The sequence below is a fragment of the Lagenorhynchus albirostris genome, chromosome 4 (assembly GCF_949774975.1).
Source record: "Lagenorhynchus albirostris chromosome 4, mLagAlb1.1, whole genome shotgun sequence".
In the NCBI taxonomy this organism is placed as follows: Eukaryota; Metazoa; Chordata; class Mammalia; order Artiodactyla; family Delphinidae; genus Lagenorhynchus; species Lagenorhynchus albirostris.
Window position 1 is genome coordinate 30,510,698 of NC_083098.1, and position 20,164 is coordinate 30,530,861.

A 20,164-nucleotide genomic window follows, 5' to 3' on the forward strand; every position below is an offset into this window, starting at 1 on the left:
AAGCCACCGAAATGAGAAGCCCGCTCACCACAACAAAGAGTAGCCCTTGCTCTCGGCAACTAGAGAAAGCCCGCGTGCAGCAACAAAGACCCAACACAGACATACATAGATAGATAGATAGATAGATAAAATTTTTTAAAAGGTTAGTAATCATAATTAAAGCCAAGGAACAAATTATAGAGAGCTAAAGAAAACAAAAATATAGAAGCCATATATCATTAGTTAAAATAACAATAAATGAAACACTGTTGATAATAATTGAAGCTGCCTGATGGGTGCATATCAGTTCTCTCATGCTTTTATATACGTTTGAAATTTTCCATGGTAAATTTGTTTTATTTTTATTGATTGCCAATAGGTAAAATTTTAAACCCCAAAAAGTGAGTTTTTGTTAAATGTTTTTAAACTGTGGGCAGGAAAAAAATGGGCAACTAGCGTTAAGTGCCTCGTAGGGATTTTAATACATAACAACCCCTATGAGATAGACAGAATCAGCCCTATTTTACATATGAGAAAATTAAGAATTAGAGGAGTAAATTTTCTTGCCCAGGATCATAAATAAGCTTAACTGAGACCAAAAAAGGGGAGGGGAAAAGAGAGAACAGGGGAGGAAAAAAAGAAAGCAGACAATAGGATGGTTAAAGGGAAAAGAAAAACACCATTGCAGTAATACACAAAAGACAAAATCAGAGAATAGAATTTAGAGAAAACTCTACAAGTTAAGATTCTTATATTATTCAATGACAAGTATTCAAGGAAAAAAAGACAAAAATACAACTGAATTTTAAAACCTTGGGGCTTCCCTGGTGGTGCAGTGGTTGAGAATCCACCAGCCAATGCAGGGGACACGGTTCAATCCCTGGTCTGGGAAGATCCCACATGCCGCAGAGCAACTAAGCCCATGCACCACAACTACTAAGCCTGAGCTCTAGAGCGCGCGTGCCACAACTACAGAGCCCTCATGCCACAACTACTGAAGCCAGCGTGCCTAGAGCCCATGCTCCGCGACAAGAGAAGCCACCGCAATGAGAAGCCCTCTCACCGCAACGAAGAGTAGCCCCCGCTCACTGCAACTAAAGAAAGCCCACGCGCAGCAAAGAAGACCGAAAGCAGACAAAAATTAAACGAATTTTTAAAAATAAAAAAATAAAATACCTGTAATTATGCTGTTTATGTAAATACTTGTGTATTTTACTCTAGCTCCAATATACTAGATCCTGAAGAAATTCCATTTCTGCCATGCTAGTAACCATAAAAAAAATACACACACGTATATATCAAAATTACCCTAAACCTTGTTTAATTACCTAACCACAAGTCAGAATAAATTAAGAAAAGACTCTCAAGAAGTGTCATAACATACTTAAAATGGTACTGTGTAATCCAGAAAACGTTGGTATATACTAATAAATATACTTCAAGATCACTGTGCAGATACATTATTCCAGTCCTCCAGGGTTAAGGCAAGTATCTAAAAGTAATAACTCTAAGTATAAAAATACATTCTAAAGTACATGGACCTCAAAAAATGTTAGTTTCCTTTCTCACATCTTAATTGACAAAATCCTAGTTCCTCAATTTGTCTCTAAGGTCATAGTAGAAAAATACTAATTCTATTATGGACCACTGGTCTCCAGAAACATAATCAATTAGAAACTACATATAAACAACTATAATCAGATTGAGCTTTTTATTTGAGTGTCAGTAAATTTGAAGAAAGAGAAAGGCAAGAGAAAAATTCAAAACTTTTGCCTCAGGACTTCCTTGGCAGTCCAGTGGTTACGACTCTGTGCCTCCACTGCAGGGTTCGATCCCGGGTCAAAGAAAATCCCACATGACACGCGGCCAAAAAAAAAAAAAATTGCCTCAAATGAAAAAGGAATTGTAACACTTGATTCACTAAATTGAAAGCCATTAATATCTAAGTAAAAAGAGAAATGTATGAGAATTTAGGAAACTTGGGTTCCAGAACCAGTTCTGGCCCTAACCAGCTGGCCTACCTTGGACATGTCTCTGATCCTCAATTTCCTCACCTAAAAACTGAGAGGATTAGAGTGTTATTTCTAAGGTTCCTTCCATGCTCTGACAGGCTATAACAGGTTCTGTAACATGCTAAGATATGCAAATACAGGCATATCTCATTTTATTGTATGCACTTTATTGCGCTTTGCAGATACTGCATTTTTTACAAATTGAAGGTCTGTGGCAGCCCTGCACCAAGCAAGTCTATCAGTGCCATTTTTCTAACAGCATCTGCTCAGTTCATGTCTCTGTGGCACATTTTGGTAATTCTCACAATACTGCAAACTTTCTCATTATTATTTTATGTGTGTGTGTGTGTGTGTGTGTGTGTGTATGTGTGTGTGTGTATTTTTTTTTTTTGCAATGGCCTAATGAACAAAAAAGTTTATTTCTCTTGCCTCTAATAGTGTAAAAGGTATAGGTCAGCAGTGCAACTCTGCTCCTCACGGTCACTCAGGGACATAGATTCCTTCTAAATCACTGCTCCTCCATCGTTGCTCCTGGCTGTCATTTTCAAAAATGGAGCTGTCCCAATTTAGGCTTCTGCCATCGCTGGTGCCTAGCAGGGATCACCCTCACAGCAGCAAAGTCCTCAGTCCATTCACCCCAGTCAAGGTTCAGAAAACTCTTCTAGGGCCAGAAACTCTTCCAGGTATCTCATTATTATCACATTTATTACAGTGATATATGATCAGTGATCTTTGATGTTACTATTGTAATTGTTTTGGCATGTTTTATCAATAAAGTATTTTTAAATTAAGGTATGTACATTTTATTTTTAGATATAATAGTACTGCACACCTAATAGACTACAGTGTAAATATAACTTTTATATGTACTGGGAAACCAAAAAATTTGTGTGACTCACTTTATTGTGATATTCACTTTATTGTGATAGTCTGGAATTGAATATGCAATATCTCCTAAGTATGCCTCTAGCTCGAAACAAAACAATACATTAAGGCTAATTAAGAAGGGGAGAAATTGTCAAGAACCAGAAATGAAAAATCAAAGGACAATCATCTGAAGAATAGAACCTAGAAGGGAAAAATTAAAGACTATTTTAAGTAACTGACTGACTAAATTCACATCCCACAAGAGGATTAAACAACGTTACCAACAAATTTTGGTGGGTTTTAATTCTTTCTGAATACATATGTTAGAGCTTGCAGAGAACATCACTTCAACCACAGAAAGAACTGAGTATGATTCTTATTCTTACGACTTAATTCAAGCCATTGTAGCTTAAAGATGATTTCGCTTAAAGTGATACAGCTTAAGATGAACAGCAGCATAAAATACTGTAAGACACTTGCCTGGTCAAAGATAGTAAATATTTTGTTATTCCATCTTGAATATGCCAGAAACTATGTTAAATATTACAGGTTTAAAAATAATGAAGAACCACAACAAAACACCTCTACAAACTTACTAGAATGTCTAAAATGAAAAACAATGACAATACCAAGTGTTGTCAAGAATGGAGAACTAGAACTCAACATTACTGGTGGGAAGGCAAAACATCACAGCTACTTTGGAAAACAGTTTGGCAATTTCTTATACATTTAAAATGCATTTACTATATGAGCCAGCAAGCGTACTCTTAGCTATTTATCCAGGAAAAATGAAAATATGTCCCCACAGAGACTAGTACACGAATGTTTGGAGGCAGCTTTAGCCATAATAGCCAGGTGGAAACCACACGGTAGCTGGATAAACAAATTGTGGCACATCCATAAAATAGAATACAGCTCAGCAATAAAAAGAAACAAACTATTAATATATGCAAAAACATGAAAGACTCTCAAACACAATATACTAGGTATGAGAAGCTAGTCACAAAAGGCTACCCATTGCATGATTTCATTTTTATTTGACATTCTGGAAAAGACAAAATGATAGGGACAGAAATCAGATGAGTGTTTGTCAGGGTTTGGGAATGAGGCAGAGAGGCCTGATGTAGTCAGGGGCAGAAGAGACCTTTGTGGGGTGATAAAAGTATCCTACATCTCAACTATGATGATGGTTACAGGACAACGTACATCAAACTCTACACCTAAAAACAATGAATTTATTCTATGTATATTCTACCTTAATAAACCTGACTTTAAAAAAGAAGATAATAAAGGTATAATCTCTGGCTTCAAGCTCATGGTCTAGTGGAAGAAATATACAAACATATAATTATAATGGAGCTAAGTAAATGCTATAAGTTATGAAAAAAGTTCTGTCGTGGAATGGACAGAGAACAACATCTGTCTCAGAGTTGGGCAAAGAGTTGGGATTCTTAGAGAAGATGATATCTAAGCTGTCTTAAAGTATGAGCATGACTATGACAGGCAGAAAAGGAAAAAAAGCATCCAAGTAGAGAGAAGAATTGAAAGAAAAGCACAGAGGTTGTAAAGGCAAGACCTATTAAAAGAATAAGAAAAAGTTCAGTATGGTTTGAATATGGTATATAGAGCGAACATGATGAGAGAGGAAAGAAAGTGCAGGAGGAGCTGGGGCTTCATAGACCGTGCTGTGGAATGGCATGGCAGAGGAAAAGAACAGTTTGAAAGGCCTTAAAATAATACTAGCAAGAAATACCTGGGGTTGAAATTAAGAGTAGACTATTTGGTGTCACACTGATTGTGGGAATGAGGAAGGAAGGCAAGTCAAGGTTAAGTCAAGTTTCTGGTAAAGGGAAAGTGATAGCATTGAAATGAGGACTTCAAAAGGAAATACAGGTTTGTTTGATAACCTTCGGAGGGAATCATCAGCTTCTGTTTTCCTATCTACTAATTAGGTTACTTGCCTGTAACTAAAATTGATTATTATAAATTATATATTTGGACCACTGTATAAAATAACTGTAGGAAATAGAGGCAACACAGCATAACCTCACCAGAATCTTTACAATGTCTTAAGAGACAGCAGCCTAATAGTTATTTTAAAAATAAATTTTTAAAAAAAAATTGAATGAAAGAAATGAAATTAGAAGAGGAAAAAGTTATCAGATTTAAATACAGTAGCTCCGCCTTTATCCATGGTTTCACTTTCCACAGTTTCAGTTACCCTAGGTCAACCATGGTCCAAAAATATTAAATGGAAAATTCTAGAAATAAACAATTCATAAGTTTTAAGTTACATGCCATTCTAAGTAGAGTGATGAAATCTCGAGCCATCCCGCTCCATTCCACCCAGGACACGAATCACTCCTTTGTCCAGCATATCCCACTATTTTAGTCACTTAATAGCCATCTAGGTTATCAGATCGACTGTTGAGGTATCAGTGCTTGTGTTCAAGTAACCCTTATTTTACTTAATAATGGCCCCAAAGTGCAAGAGTAGTGATGCTGGCAATTTGGGTATTCCAAAGAGAAGCTGTAAAATGCTTACTTCAAGCAAAAAGGTGAAAGTCCTCGACTTAATAAGGAAAGAAAAAAATCACATGCTGAAGTTTGCTAAGATCTATGGTAAGAACAAATCTTCTATCCACGAAATTGCAAAGAAGGAAAAAAAAGAGCCATGCTTGTTTTGCAGTCACACCTCAAACTGCAAAAGTTATGACCACAGTACATGTTAAGTGCTTAGTTAAGATGGAAAAAGCATTAAATTTGTACAGCCATAACTAGGAGATGCTGTAGATTCGGTTCCAGACCACCAAAATAAATACTGCAATAAAGTGAGTCGCAAGAATTTTTTGCTTTTCCAGTACATATAAAAGTTATGTTTACACTATACTACAGTTTGTTAAGCGTGCAATAATACCATTATGTCTAAAAAAAAGTACATACTTTAATTTAAAAATACTTTATTGCTAAAATACGCCAAAACAACTACAAAAGTAACATCAAAGATCACTGATCACAGATCACCATAATAAATACAATAAAAAAGTTTGCAATACTGTGCAAATTACCAAAATGTGTAATTACACAGAAACATGAACTGAGCAAATGCTTTTGGAAAAATGGCACCAATAGACTTGCTCAATGCAAGGTTGACACAAACCTTCAATTTCTAAAAAATGCAGTATCTATGAAGTGTAATAAAACAAAGTCTGCCTGTACAAGATATTTTGAGAGTGAGAGACCACATTCACAAAACTTTTATTACAGTATATTGTTATAATTGTTCTATTTTATTATGTTATTGTTGTTACTCTCTTACTGTGCCTAATTTATAAATTAAAGTACATCACAGGTATGTATGTATAGGAAAAAACATAGTGTAAATAAGGTTTGGTACTATCCACGGTTTCAGGTATCCATTGCAGTCTTGGAACGTAACCCTGAAAATAAGGGGGGACCGCTGTACTGCGTAAGCTTTCCAAGTTACGTATTAGGGTCCAAGTTTTTATTTGAAAATCAATTATGTGAAATCTAGAAAATATTTTCCCAAAGAAAAAACAGAATACAAAGTATAGCTGAATTCTAGAATTATACCAGTGTTATACAAACCTGCTAAAGAACCAACTTCACTATGACCACCGAAGCACACTGGTTAGAACAGGTTGCTCTGAAGCTGAACTGCCTGGGGTTCAACTTCTATCTCCTCTGCCATTTACTGTGTGACCTTGGGCAACTTAATTAACTCTGCAAGCCTAAGACTCCTCACACCTTTAAAATGGAGATGATAATATCACCTACCTCACAGAGTTACCATGAGGATTAAAAGAAATAATCATTTAAAGCATTAAGCACATTCATTCATCCAACAAATATTTACTGAGCACCAACTATGTGTCAGGCATTATTCTAAGTACTGGCAATAAAGTGGTAAACAAGCCAAAAAATGGAACTTATATTCTAATATAAGGAAAAACAAAATAAAATATCTGATGGAGATAAATACTATAAAAATAAAGCAGGATATAGGAGATAAAGAGTGACAATAAGGGTACCCGTTTGGTAGTAGGTAAAGGTTCTCTAATAAGGTAACATCTGAAAAGAGACCTTAAGGGAATGAGGGAGAGAGTCATATAGATAACTGAGGAAGAAATCAGATTCATTTCTGGCAATACAGAAGACTCAGGTGTCCAGAAAAACACTTGTTCAGAATTCCTTAAAATACTGATTGTTAAACAAACAAAAAAAAAAATTTTCATGAACGGCTGAACTAGAGAGAAACCAAGGAAAATCTTTGGAGGCAAAAAACAACCGAGTTTCAGCGAGCGCTGAGGCCAGTATCTGCCCTGGGAGCATCCACCAATCTCTAGTGGTTTAGAAATTGAGTCTTAAGGGACTGCTAAGGGGGAGAAGGATAAAAGCTTGGGGCCTAAAGAATGTGGGGAATCTGAAGGGCAACACTGTCGGTGGGTGAACGGGTGTGGTAACAGGGACAGGACACGCTCATCATAAGCAAGTGGACATATTTGGCAGTCTCAAACTGAGTAGAAGAGAAAAAAAGAAGTCTCTCTCCTCTCACTCCAATTTGGGACCAGAACTCATACTACCTGTGAGGTCTAACAAAACTCAAACTAAAAATTTAGTTTCAAGAGGTTCAGAATTGAAGACACTGGAGCATGACAGAAGCAAACACCAAACCACCAGGAGGAGTGCACTTTACACCAGACCTCAAACTATACTCAAAAATAATAATCCATAGAACAGGGACTTCCCTGGTGGCGCAGTGGATAAGACTCCACACTCCCAATGCAGGAGGCCCGGGTTCGATCCCTGGTCAGGGAACTAGATCCCACATGCGTGCCACAACTGAGTTTGCATGCCACAACTAAGGAGCCTTGGAGCCGCAACTAAGGAGCCCACCTGTTGTAACTAAGACCCGGCATAAATAAATATTTTAAAAGGCCTCATCTCCAAGTACAGCCACATTTTAAAATAATAATAATAATCCATAGTACAAAAGCTCATTTTTTTTAAATATCACAAAATAATGAACAAACCCCCAAGAACCAGAACAAGCTTTATAGAAACAGACTCCAAACACTGAAAAAAATAAAAATGATCACATACACAATATTAAAATATTAATATTTAAGGAAATAAAAGAGATATTAGAAGTATGACTAAGGAAAAGAAACTATAAAAATATGAATATGAAAAAATCAAACAGAAGTTCAAGGTATAATAATTATAATTTATATTTATATTATAGTATATTGTTTATTGATATATATTATTAGATGACTGAGAGGAGATCATTCTAGGCAGAGAGAAAAACAAGAGTAAAGGGGCCCCTGCATCCAGAATGGTCTAAACCAGAGTAGAATAAGGACAAAGAAGTACTACTTAGTAGGTCACAAAAACACTCAATAAATACTAGCTATTATCTCATAGATTCTGTGGGGAAAATTTAGATAATGGAAGTAGTCATTTTTTTCCTTCCCGTTTCAGCATCACGTATAGCAGCCAGAGCAGAGCTCTAGAAGACCCCAATTAGGTTCAGAAGAGAGTAAGAAAACACTGGTTTTCTATGAAGTGGGAAGAGTCTTAAGCAGTAGTCTCAGTGTCAAAAAGGAAATCTGGGTCTTGTGTGAGCAAGGTAGAGAAGAAGGAAGATGGAAAAGTATCCCCATGTGATTCAGAAGATAAATATCCAGAGGCAACAATGATCAACAAAAAAAAAGGATCCATTAAAATTGTCATTTCAAATTTAAGTATCAATTATAATTAATTAGGACATCCGCTCAGTATTCAAAAATTTCACAAGTGAAGTCAACATTCCATTTCATTCCTTAAAAAACTAAAATCTGAACTACTACATGACCCAGCAATCCCACTAAAGGGCATATAACCAGAGAAAACCTTAATTCAAAAAACACATGGACCCTAATGTTCATTGCAGCACTATTTACAATAGCCAGGACACAGAAGCAACCTAAATGTCCATCAACAGACGAATGGATAAAGAAGATGTGGTACATATATACAATGGAATATTATTCAGCCATAAAAGGGATCAAAATTGGGTCACCTGTAGAGACACAGATGGACCTAGAGACTGTCATACAGAGTGAAATAAGCCAGAAAGAGAAAAACAAATATATTAACGCATACATGTGGAATCTAGAAAAATGGTATAGATGATCTTATTTGCAAAGTAGAAATAGAGACACAGACGTAGAGAACAAATGTATGGACACCATGGGGGAGAAGGGGGGGGTGGGATGAACTGGGAGATTGGGATTGACATACACACACTATTGATACCATGTATAAAATAGATAACTAATGAGAACCTCTGTACAGCTCAGGGAACTCTACTCAATGCTCTGTGGTGACCTAAATGGGAAGGAAGTCCAAAAAAGAGGGGATATATGTATACCTATAGCTGATTCACTTTGCTGTACAATAGAAACTAACAAAACATTGTAAAGCAACCATACTCCAATAAAAATTAACCAAAAAAGTACCAGTTAAAAAAAGAAAAAAATTCCATTCCATAGCAATGAGAATTTAGAATAAATGAAACTCCCAAACATATGCCAAAATTTTTCATTTTAACTATTTGATTTAATGTTAAACTTTTTCCAAATCTTTTCAAGAGATACTATAATGACAAGTAGAAAATTACTAATTTAATTTTTCTTTTCTTCCATACTTCTGCCCTCAGGCTAAGGTACTATATAACAAAACCAAGAACAAACCACAAGTAATACAGATTAAGAATAATATTTATCAATCACAAATAAGATGTATGATTAGTCCCTAAATATTAAAGAGTTGGTCATTTCATTTTTTCCCTGATTATCAGAATAGAAGATAATTGATTGGTGGATATCTTAAACATATACGAGTAACCACGTACCATTTGAAACACAGGGAAACTGATGTAAAAATACCAAAGTATGCACTGTTAAATCAATGATAAAATTTTAAGATAATTCATTTTCTCAAAGCTTATCATTGTTTACTATGTTTCTAATTATCATGAACTAGTTTTTCAATAAATACAATTCTTGAGAAATTTAGTTAAGTGGCCATTTTCTACAATTCTAATATGAGCACCCACCTTAAATTAATAGTCACACAGTATAATACAGTGTACAGGATTCAGGCTCAAACAACCTGGGTCCAAATCCCATCTTACTAACTATGGGACTTGAGCATCTTTAACCTCTCCAATCCTACTTCCTTATTATAAAACAAGTTTAATAAAGTACTACCTCAAAGAATTGTGTAGATTAAATGAGATAAGACTTGTAAAAAACACTTATGTTGCCTACATGTAATCAACAGACTCAGTCACACAGCCTGATTTAGATCCAGTTTCATCCCTATTATATATGGATCACAGGACAAAGCATTAATTTCAATCTTTCCTTCTGGAGCACCACTTGCATAATTCCATATAACTGTTCATGCACAGCATATTTAGCACCACAAAATAAAAGTCAATGTCTAATAATATAAACTAGAAAAATATCTGAACTATATGATATGCTGAATTTTGAACTTGACTAAACCGAGGAATTTTCTTTATTTCAAACAGTTAAGTTAAATAAATCAGCAAAATAGTCCCGACAAATAGAAATGGCTCCAAAAATTTTTACGTCAAAAGCCATCTTGTCAATTTAAGTGTAGCTCCTAAGAGATTAACAAATGGGTCCACAAATAACAAATGCTGGTGAGGATGTGGAAATAAGGGAACTCTATACACTGCTGGTGGGAATGCAAATTGGTGCAGCCACAGTGGAAAACAGTATGGAGGTTTCTCAAAAAGCTAAAAATAGAAACAACATACGATCCAGCAATTCTACTCCTGGGTATATATGCAAAGAAAACGAAAACACTAATCTGAAAAGATATATGAAGCGCAATATTCATGGCAGCATTATTTACAATAGCCAAGATATGGAAGCAACCTAAGTGTCCATTGATAGATAAATGGATAAAGAAGATGTGATACACACACACACACACACACACACACAAAATGGAATACTACTCCACCATAAAAAATAATGAAATTTTGCCATTTGCAACAACATGGATGGACTTAGAGGGTAATATGCTTAGTGAAAAACATTAAAGAAAGAAAAATATTGTATGATATCACTTATATGTGGAAACTAAAAAATACAACAGGGGACTTCCCTGGTGGTCCAGGGGTTAAGAATCCACCTTCCAATGCAGGGGATGTGGGTTCGATCCCTGGTCAGGGAACTAAGATCCCACATGTTAAGGGGCAACTAAGCCTGCAAGCCGCAACTCCTGAGCCCATGCACCACAACTAGAGAACCCATGCGCCACAACTACTGAGCCGGCACACCACAACTAGAGAGAGAAGCCTGTACCGCAACTAGAGAAGCCCTTGCCCTGCAACGAAGAGCCTGCACACTGCAACGAAAGCCTGCGCACTACAATGAAAGATCCAGCATGCCTCAATGAAGATCCCACGTGCTGCAACTAAGACCCGATGCAGCCAAAAACAAAAACAACAAACAAGTGAATATAACAAAAAAAGAAGCAGACTCACAGATATAGAGAACAAACTAGTGGTTACCAGTGGAGAGAGGGAAGGGAAGAGGGGCAATATAGGGGTAAAAGATTAAGAGGTACAAACTATTAGGTATAAAATAAGCTATAAGGATATACTGCACAACACAGGGAATACAGCCAATATTTTACAACTTTAAACGTAGTATGACCTTTAAAAATTGTGAATCACTATGTTGTACACCTGAAACTTACATAATATTATAAATCAACTATACCTCATTAAAAAATAATAACAAACAAACAAATGGTCATCATTTGCCTTGCTTACTGCTATTTTATTTCAAAAGTTCATCCCTGGGCAGATGAAAATATTAAAAATAGTAAAATTATAAAGTTTCCTGTTAATACAAATGAGATTTCTATGCAGGTTATTAGCATTCCAGCTAAATGATTAAGAACTTACAAAGAATTAAGATTCAAAGAATGGTAGTGTATTGTTCTAAGTTGTTTGTTTTAAGTGGGTAGGGGTTGGAAGAAAAAAACTGAATTCCTTTCACCATCCCACAACATTCTATAATTCTAAAATCTCAGAAAACTCATATAAATACCAAAATTTAAAACACTACATCCATATACAAAATTTCCCAAGAATCTATGTTTGGTTTTGGAAACATAGGGTTGCTTTCTAACATAAAAACTGCTCATCTGCCTGCATATAAAGGTAAGAATTTGAAGAAGATGAAAAATGACAAATCTTCTTTACCTACAATTTCTTCATTGATCTACAATAGAACTCCATTATCTGGACTTATCTAAGGTAATAATCTTCCAAATTATTGCCAGATAGGTAAAACCGTGGCCTAATGTAGCCTAAATTGGTACTATAATTTATTCATTGGCTATTATATACCAATTGCTTTGTTATACCTTATAGTTATACCTTATAGTTCCAGCAAGACAGTGAGTAGACTAAGATAGCCTAAAAACTATCACTTCACAAATACCTACAAATATTAAATATAACAAAAAATACTTTTCAGTGCAGAGCTGAACTTGCAAGAAAGAAAAGGCAATCCCAAGAGATCAAAATGAAGAAGAAACAGGAAAACAATAAGTATTTGAACTGCTATTACCATTGCTGAAGGGGTTCAGAAGGGGAAGCTAGTAAGCTAGAGACTTAAATTTTAATGCCTATGTAGAAACACAAAATACAGTGTGGTGCTCACTCAAGGAATGAAATCTCCATATAAACATGGGACTCTCAAAAGGTAAAAAAGCAGATCCTCCCCACAACCTGTCCCGCCACCCCCGCAAAAAAAATCCATCCACTGGCACAGGGAAATTACAAATTACTAGTCTTTGGCTGAGGAAGGAAGGGAGGGAGGGAGGGAGGGAAGAAGAAGGAAAGATGGAGATAAAGAAATGAACAATAAACTAGAAGAAAAGATATTAGCCGCAGGAAAGATTGAAAATATGAAAGATTAAGAGACATGAAGGAGGGATTTCCCTGGCAGTCCCAATGCAGGGGGTGTGGGTTCAATCCCTGATTGGGGAGCTAAGATCCCATATGCCCTGTGGCCAAAAAACCAAAACATATAACAGAAGCAATATTGTAACAAATTCAATAAAGACTTAAAAAAAAAATAGGCCCCCATTAAAAAAAATCGTTAAAAAAAAAAGAGACATGAATGATAGAAAGAAAAAAAATAACCAACATGTCATGTATTACAAGTTCCAAAATGCAAGTAGATAAAATAAAGAAAAGGCATTAGTCATGAGAATTCTCCAGAACTAATGAAAAACATGAATCTTCAGATTCAGGAAGCACAGCCACCCCTAGACAAGTTATGGTGAAACTAAAGAACCTCAAAGTCAAAGAAAAAATTTTAAAGCAACAACAGAGACAGATTATCTGTAAAGTTAAATCAGAATGATAACCGTGACAATTTTAACAACAACAAAAGAGACTAGAGGAAAACAGAATAGTACCTTCAAAATAGTAAGCGAGGGCTTCCCTGGTGGCGCAGTGGTTGACAGTCCGCCTGCCGATGCAGGCGACGCGGGTTCGTGCCCTGGTGCGGGAAGATCCCACATGCCATGGAGCAGCTGGGCCCATGAGCCATGGCCACTGAGCCTGCACGTCCGGAGCCTATGCTCCGCAACAGGAGAGGCCACAACAGTGAGAGGCCCGCGTACCACAAAAAAAAAAAAAAAAAATAGATCATAGGCCTAAATGTAAGAGCTAAAACTATAAAATGTCTTGAACACAGGATGTAAATGTTCTAAAATTAGATTGTGGTAATGCTTGCACAACTCTGGAAACTTACTAAAAGTCACTGAATTATATACTTAAAACAAGTGACTTTTATGGTATGTAAATTACACCTCAATAAAGATGCTGAAAATCAAGTCACCTCTAAAAGTGACAATGGCTATTAAATAAACCCCAAAATAAGAATGAAGTAGTATATTGCAGAGCCAATAGGCTAATAATGACTATATAGAAACAAAAAAATTATAAGGTTGGAGTATGATGACTGTAACTATCTAAAATTGCAAATACTGCAATAATAGCAAATAGTTATAATTGCACTTAAGGTGCCACACATTATTTTAAGTGCTTTACAAGTATTTACTCACTTAATCCTTTCTAAAATATAGTTTCCCCATTGTAGAGCTGGGGAAACCAAGGCACAAAGAAGTTAAAAAAAACTTGTTCAAAGACTTCCCTGGTGGTCCAGTGGTTAAGAATCCACCTTCCAACGCAGGGGAGGCAGGTTCTAACCCTGGTTGGGGAAATAAGATCCCACATGCCACAGGGCAACTAAGCCTGCGTGCTCTAGAGCCCACGAGCCACAACTAGAGTGCCCCGCGCACCGCAACTACTGCCCGCACGCCACAACTAGAGAGAAGCCTGCGCGTCTCAACGAAGAGCCCACACACCACAACGAAAGATCCCACATGCTGCAACGAACATACCGCAACTAAGACCTGATGCAGCCAAATAAATAATAAAATAAATAAATATTTTTTTAAATAAATAAAAGAATTTTTTAAAAAACTTGCTCAAGATCACGACAGGGAGTTAAGAGAGTGATTTTTTTTCTCTTTACACAAATATCTTTAACATTACTATTGTATTATTATGCATTTGAAAAGGACAGTAGTGGACATCACTGGTTGCCTATCCAGCATCCATTCACTCTGTGAATTTCTTACCCAGATCTTTGTGTATCCATCTCTCCCCATACAGCGCAAGTACTTTAGAGGAAATTGACCCCATTTTTAGGTACAGCAGTTGGCCCTGGTTTGCTTAAGCCAATCAGCACATTTCAATGGCCACAATCATTGCTTCAGCAGTCCAATCAGGACTCTTGTTTAGAATGTTAGGACAGAGAGGCTCTCTCTCCCAAGGGTTCTAAACAAGAATACATATGGCCCCAAGTACCAGTGGCAGCAGTCCTATTACCATGAGGGAAACAGCAATGGACTAAAGCTGACATTACAGAAAGGAAAACAGCAACAGAAAGAAACTGGTCTTTAATATTATTGTTACTGTAAATCATGCCCTACCTTTGGACTTCCTGATAAATGAGCCTATAAATCCTTTTTATTGTGTTTAAACCAGTTTGAGTTTTCTATTATAACATGAAGTATCAATACAAACTGATATGGAGGAGAAGCCCACGAACAAGCATGTTTCTAGAATAGATTACTCTTAACCTTTAAATTATGATGTCAGATATTAAGGAGGAAATAATTCTAGATACACACATCAAAATAGAAACATGATGAATGATTACCTGTCTAATAAATGTTCATATAAAAGCCTGAAAAGAAACTGCCTGCAATTTTATGTCCCACACAGTATTTTTTAATATTTTAATTTGACATTTTAAATGTTATTTTTTTTAAATCTAGATTTCCAGTTCTTCCCAAAAAATCAAAAGGTTCACACATCACTGGGCTCATGTTACTGCAGGACAACAATCAGCTAAAATGGAACAGCAGATGCCCCACAAGTATAGTCTCTGCACAGTCAATACAAACAGAACCTCTGTATGACCTGCTCAGCTTCTATAGGTGTTAAGAGTTTGCACCATTAATATCTTGCAGAACCTGTATCAATGCCACGTAATGAGTAATGAAAAATTATATTCCATCTTCTAATCTTTAACTCTTTTTTTTTTGGCCACACTGTGCAGCTTGTGGGATCTTAATTCCCTGACCAGGGTTTGAACCCCGGCCATGGCAATGAAAGAGCCTAGTCCTAACCATCAGACTGCCAGGGAACTCCCTAAGCTTTAACAGTTTAATTAAAATGGTACAGTTACTTTTTGAAGAAAAAAATTTCATGAAAACATGTATCTGTCACCAGCCCACGGGAAACACTATTCTTGAATTAAATAGCATGGAACACCTACAAATACCTGGTGGAAGCCTTAAACTCAGCAGTGAGTTCCTGAAAACATGCCAATATAATTATTTGGGTCCAAAAGTTTGACAAATTACTTTAGCATACAGGTGGAGACAAAATAAAAATGGTTTTAAATTGCAACAAGAAAAATGTAAAAGTTGACCAGAGGTTTTAAACACTTGAATACACAGGTGTACTATTAATCAAAACTTACCTATAAAACAGATTTGCAAAAGAAATTACAAGAAGGGTGGTAAATTCCAAAGAAACTTATAACAGGGACTTCCCTGGTAGTCCAATGGTAAAGAATCCGCCTTACAATGCAGGGGACGGGGGTTCGATCCCTGGTCAGCGAACTAAGATCCCACATGCCGTGGGGCAACTAAGCCTGCCTGCCACAACTACTGAGCTCGTGCCCCTCAACTAGAGCCCGTGTGCCGCAAGCTACAGAGCCCACGTGCTCTGGAACCCATGCGCCACAATTGCAGAGCCCATGCACCCTGGAGTCTGCACGCCACAACTAGAGAACAGAAAACCCACATAACACAGCTAGAGAGAGGCCTGCGCACCACAACGAAGAGCCCACATGCCAGAGCAAAAGATCCCACATGCCTCAGGGAAGATCCCGCGCGCATTAACTAAGCCCTAACGCAGCCAAAAATAAAATAATAAATAAATCTTTGAAAAAAAAAGGAAATTTATAACTGTGTAAGGTCAAGCTACATTAGCAAAGTTGGAGGCAGCACTTTGTAAAGAAAGACTTCTGAAGTTATATGGCTCTACTTAACCTCTTACTACTTGGACAGCTCTCAGGGAGGGGAGGTTGTTTAATTTTAACAGTACAAACTTTATGGTTTAAAGTAACTAATATGTAACCAATACGAGAGAATCGGTAGCATACAAACTATTTTAATAAAATGCCTGAAAAGTAGGAAAAAGTTATGATAGCTGCATATATATATATATTAATAAATACATATATATAGTATAATATAAAATATAATAAACTTACTAATGAAAAATCCAATGAAGAAAGGATAAAGGAGGAGCATGCATGAGGATTCAGTGATACTGGTAATATGCTGGTTCTTTAAGTTAAATGAAGTTTCAAAGGGTTTATAATACTTCATTACTTATACATGTCACACATTCTTTTGTCTGTATCCTATTTTTCACAATTTTAGACATTTTAATCCAATATACTGACTGTAAAAAAACTTAATAATCAACTTTCTGCATCTACATTCTGAGTGAAAAAACTGAATAACCTGAAAAAATTTTTTTTTTTACTTTTTTTTGAAAGCTATTTGAATGGTCAATAAGAAGATATGAAAACTGAACAAGGTTTCAGCAATTCATATTTAGCAGGACCAATGATTTTGCTGTCCTTACACTGGGGAAAGCTATGCCTAAGCTATAAATATCTGCTTAGGGAAGCAAACAACTCTACATCAACTCAAGAGACAGATGTATTCCTAGAAGGGTTGTCATTCTAAGAATCACCAATCTGCTTCACCTTTCAGGCTCTCAGTTTCCTTAACTATATAATGAGCTCTATGTATTAAACACTTAATGAGGGAAGAATTTAAAAACATATGTAAAGCACCTGGCCCATTGCCTAGCACATAGTAAACTGTAGTGACTTCTTTTAAATCACACATTATTAGTTAATGTAACTTCTTTCTTTGAGTAGAATTGAGACTAAGGCTGATAACTATCGATTAGAAAATACTTAAGGCAGCAGTACTAACCCTGAAATGGACTAGTTTACCACATTCCCGATATTTTCAGTTCCCAAGATTCAAAAGACTGGCCAAGGCCCTGTAGGAGCATGAAAAGTTTTGTAAGGGAGAAGGGAAGGAAAAGAACTAATCTAATCCTCTCAGCAACTTTCTCTGCCCTACAGGAGAGGAGAACGATGGTGAAGAGGAAGTGTAATTGAACAGATTTTCCCTCTCCTTCTACCCAGACACCTACTGACCTGCAAACATGTAGCTATGAAAGACTTAACCAGTCACCTTAAAATCTCTACCAGGCATACAGTTCTAGGCAGCATATGAACGAACTATTACTACAGAATTTGGATTTTCCTTAATGATAAAATGCAAGTGACTCATGTTCGGTCATCCACCTCCACAGAAGACATTCTAAAGAACAGAGGAGTTGGAATCCTTCTGCCAGAGGAATGTTGTTTCACACACAAACAACTAATGATGGACTATATCACTACCACACATTTCTCCTTAACATCCAAGATACATGAGGTTTAGAAAAAGAAAAAGAAAAAAACTGAGAAGGAAAGTTTTCAAGTCTATTTGGAGACAAAGGGATACATAGATTTGCCATTTATCTCCTTCAGATTCACAAACTTTGAAAGTCCACATAGACGCAAAATCCCCAAAATGTTGACAACTGTTGAAACAGAATGATAGACACCAGAGTTCATTAAACTGTTCTATTTTTGTGTACACCTGAACATTTCCATAATATACATAATTTTTTAAAAATGTGTACGTGTCAGTATTTGTATATAAACTCCCAACACAACAAACTGGTAGAGAAATACCCAATTGTTCAAAATTTTCTTATTCCATAGGTAAGTGAATTTAATCAAGCTACTTTCTCATTCTAGAAGTTGTACCACAGGTGACCAGTCCATTAGTAAAGCTCTAGTGAAGGAAATAATTAACTGCCCTGAATAAAACAAGCCTAACCTTGAAAAAATACAGGCAAAGGGGAAAGGTAATAAACAGTTATTCAACTATTGCACATTCATATTTGTTCCCATCTATTATCTTCTAACACAGGTGAATAGGTGGAAGAAGAGGAAATATCTAAAGGTCAAATTTACTTTTTATATTTTACACTGATGGGCAACAGAAATTAGAATAAAGAAATCTAAAAAGTCCCCATTAGAAATGATAACCATTTCTAAGACTAGAGAAAAAGGGAAGTATCGCATATCCACATTTTAAAAATAACATTCATAGCTCATAGTAGTATAACCAGCAACTTCCAATGACCAAATATGCTTTGCTGATAGACATGAATTCACAAATGAAATAAAGATTATACTATATCTGCTGCAATTCTCTTTTTAAATTGCCATTCAATATTCACAAGATGTAACCCTAAATTCTTTCCAAAATTTGACTTTTGTTAATTATGTCTAAAAATAAAACTAGTCAAGATTAAATATAAATGCTAACTTTGCAGCAAATTAATCTTTCATCAGCCCTGTGAACAAGAATTTTCTGTTCAAAATTTATGGCAAAACATAACTTAGGCAGACTCGAAAGAGTAGGTAGGACATTATTTCTCAAGTCCAAAAGAACTTACTTAAAATATCCGAAATGCACACTTAGATATACATCCCAAGGGGGAAAAAAATTTATAGAATAAAACTCCTCCACTGGAATCCTCCATAATACTTCCATAGCAACAATTATTTCCTTAGGACCAAAGTGATCTGTTCACTTTCTCAAAACCTGGAGCATCTAAGTTTACATAATTCCCCTTAAACTGAAAAATACAAGAAATTGTTTCATTTAGGTCAGCAGAATTTTGTTTCTATCATCAGCCTGAGTAGAGCACATGGTTCCAGCGCTAACGTCTTGTTCCCCAACCCACTGAGAAGATACGCTCGTAAAATAGAGATCTACTTACCAGGTTAAAGACAGTTTCTACAATATCCCTATTGGATACTTCTCCAACTTCAACCAACCCCGTCAACACGGCAAATTTCATTCTGATGCCCCTGATAGGGAGCCCTCGTTTCAGAGACAAGACACCCCCTTCGGCAGGGGTTTCTTCTCCTTTCCCTCCACCTCCCCCGTCATCACCTGTTGGTGGCGGGGAAGGGGCAATACTGTCTTCACTGGCCATTGCGAGTTCACGATAAAGGACCACTCGGAGTCACTCTGGGACAGCAGTCGCTGCGCTAGTAATAAGCACACAGACGCAAAGCAAAACGGAAAGGGTCACTCTTCCAAGTTGTGGAGAAACCCCAAAAGCAGTTGATGTGGAAAGTCCTTGGCGTCGCCTTCCTCCTCTTGGGGAATATTTGTCCAATCTCTCTCCCCGAGGCTGACAACAACGCCAAACCCTATTGGAAGATTAAATCAATGTTAAATAGGCTAGGTTTTGTTTTAGGGTTTTGCGGGGAGAGAAGGGAGTAGTGTCCGTCAAATAAGTTCCTCAAAGGACCCCGCTACCAGCCAGGCGCGGGGTTCTGAGCGAAGGCTGGTTCCAGAGGCCCGAGAACAGGTTCACTCCTCCCCCACACTCTCGCAGGTTCCAGGCGCAGGGCAATCTCTCCTCACAGGTGCACGGAAAA

The 20,164-nt window shown here is 36.6% G+C and overlaps 1 protein-coding gene across 2 annotated transcripts in view; it reads right to left on the reverse strand.

The window, feature by feature from the left end:
* The window catches only part of LRBA (LPS responsive beige-like anchor protein), a 730,232-nt gene extending 710,333 nt beyond the window's left edge, over window positions 1–19,899 (reverse strand). For both annotated transcript variants that reach the window (XM_060147738.1, XM_060147737.1), the window contains exon 1: window positions 19,495–19,899. In XM_060147738.1, the coding sequence (XP_060003721.1) occupies window positions 19,495–19,713 (219 nt within the window). In that variant the 5' untranslated portion in view covers window positions 19,714–19,899. The remainder of the gene's footprint in view (window positions 1–19,494) is intronic.
* Between the last annotated feature and the right edge of the window lie 265 nt (window positions 19,900–20,164).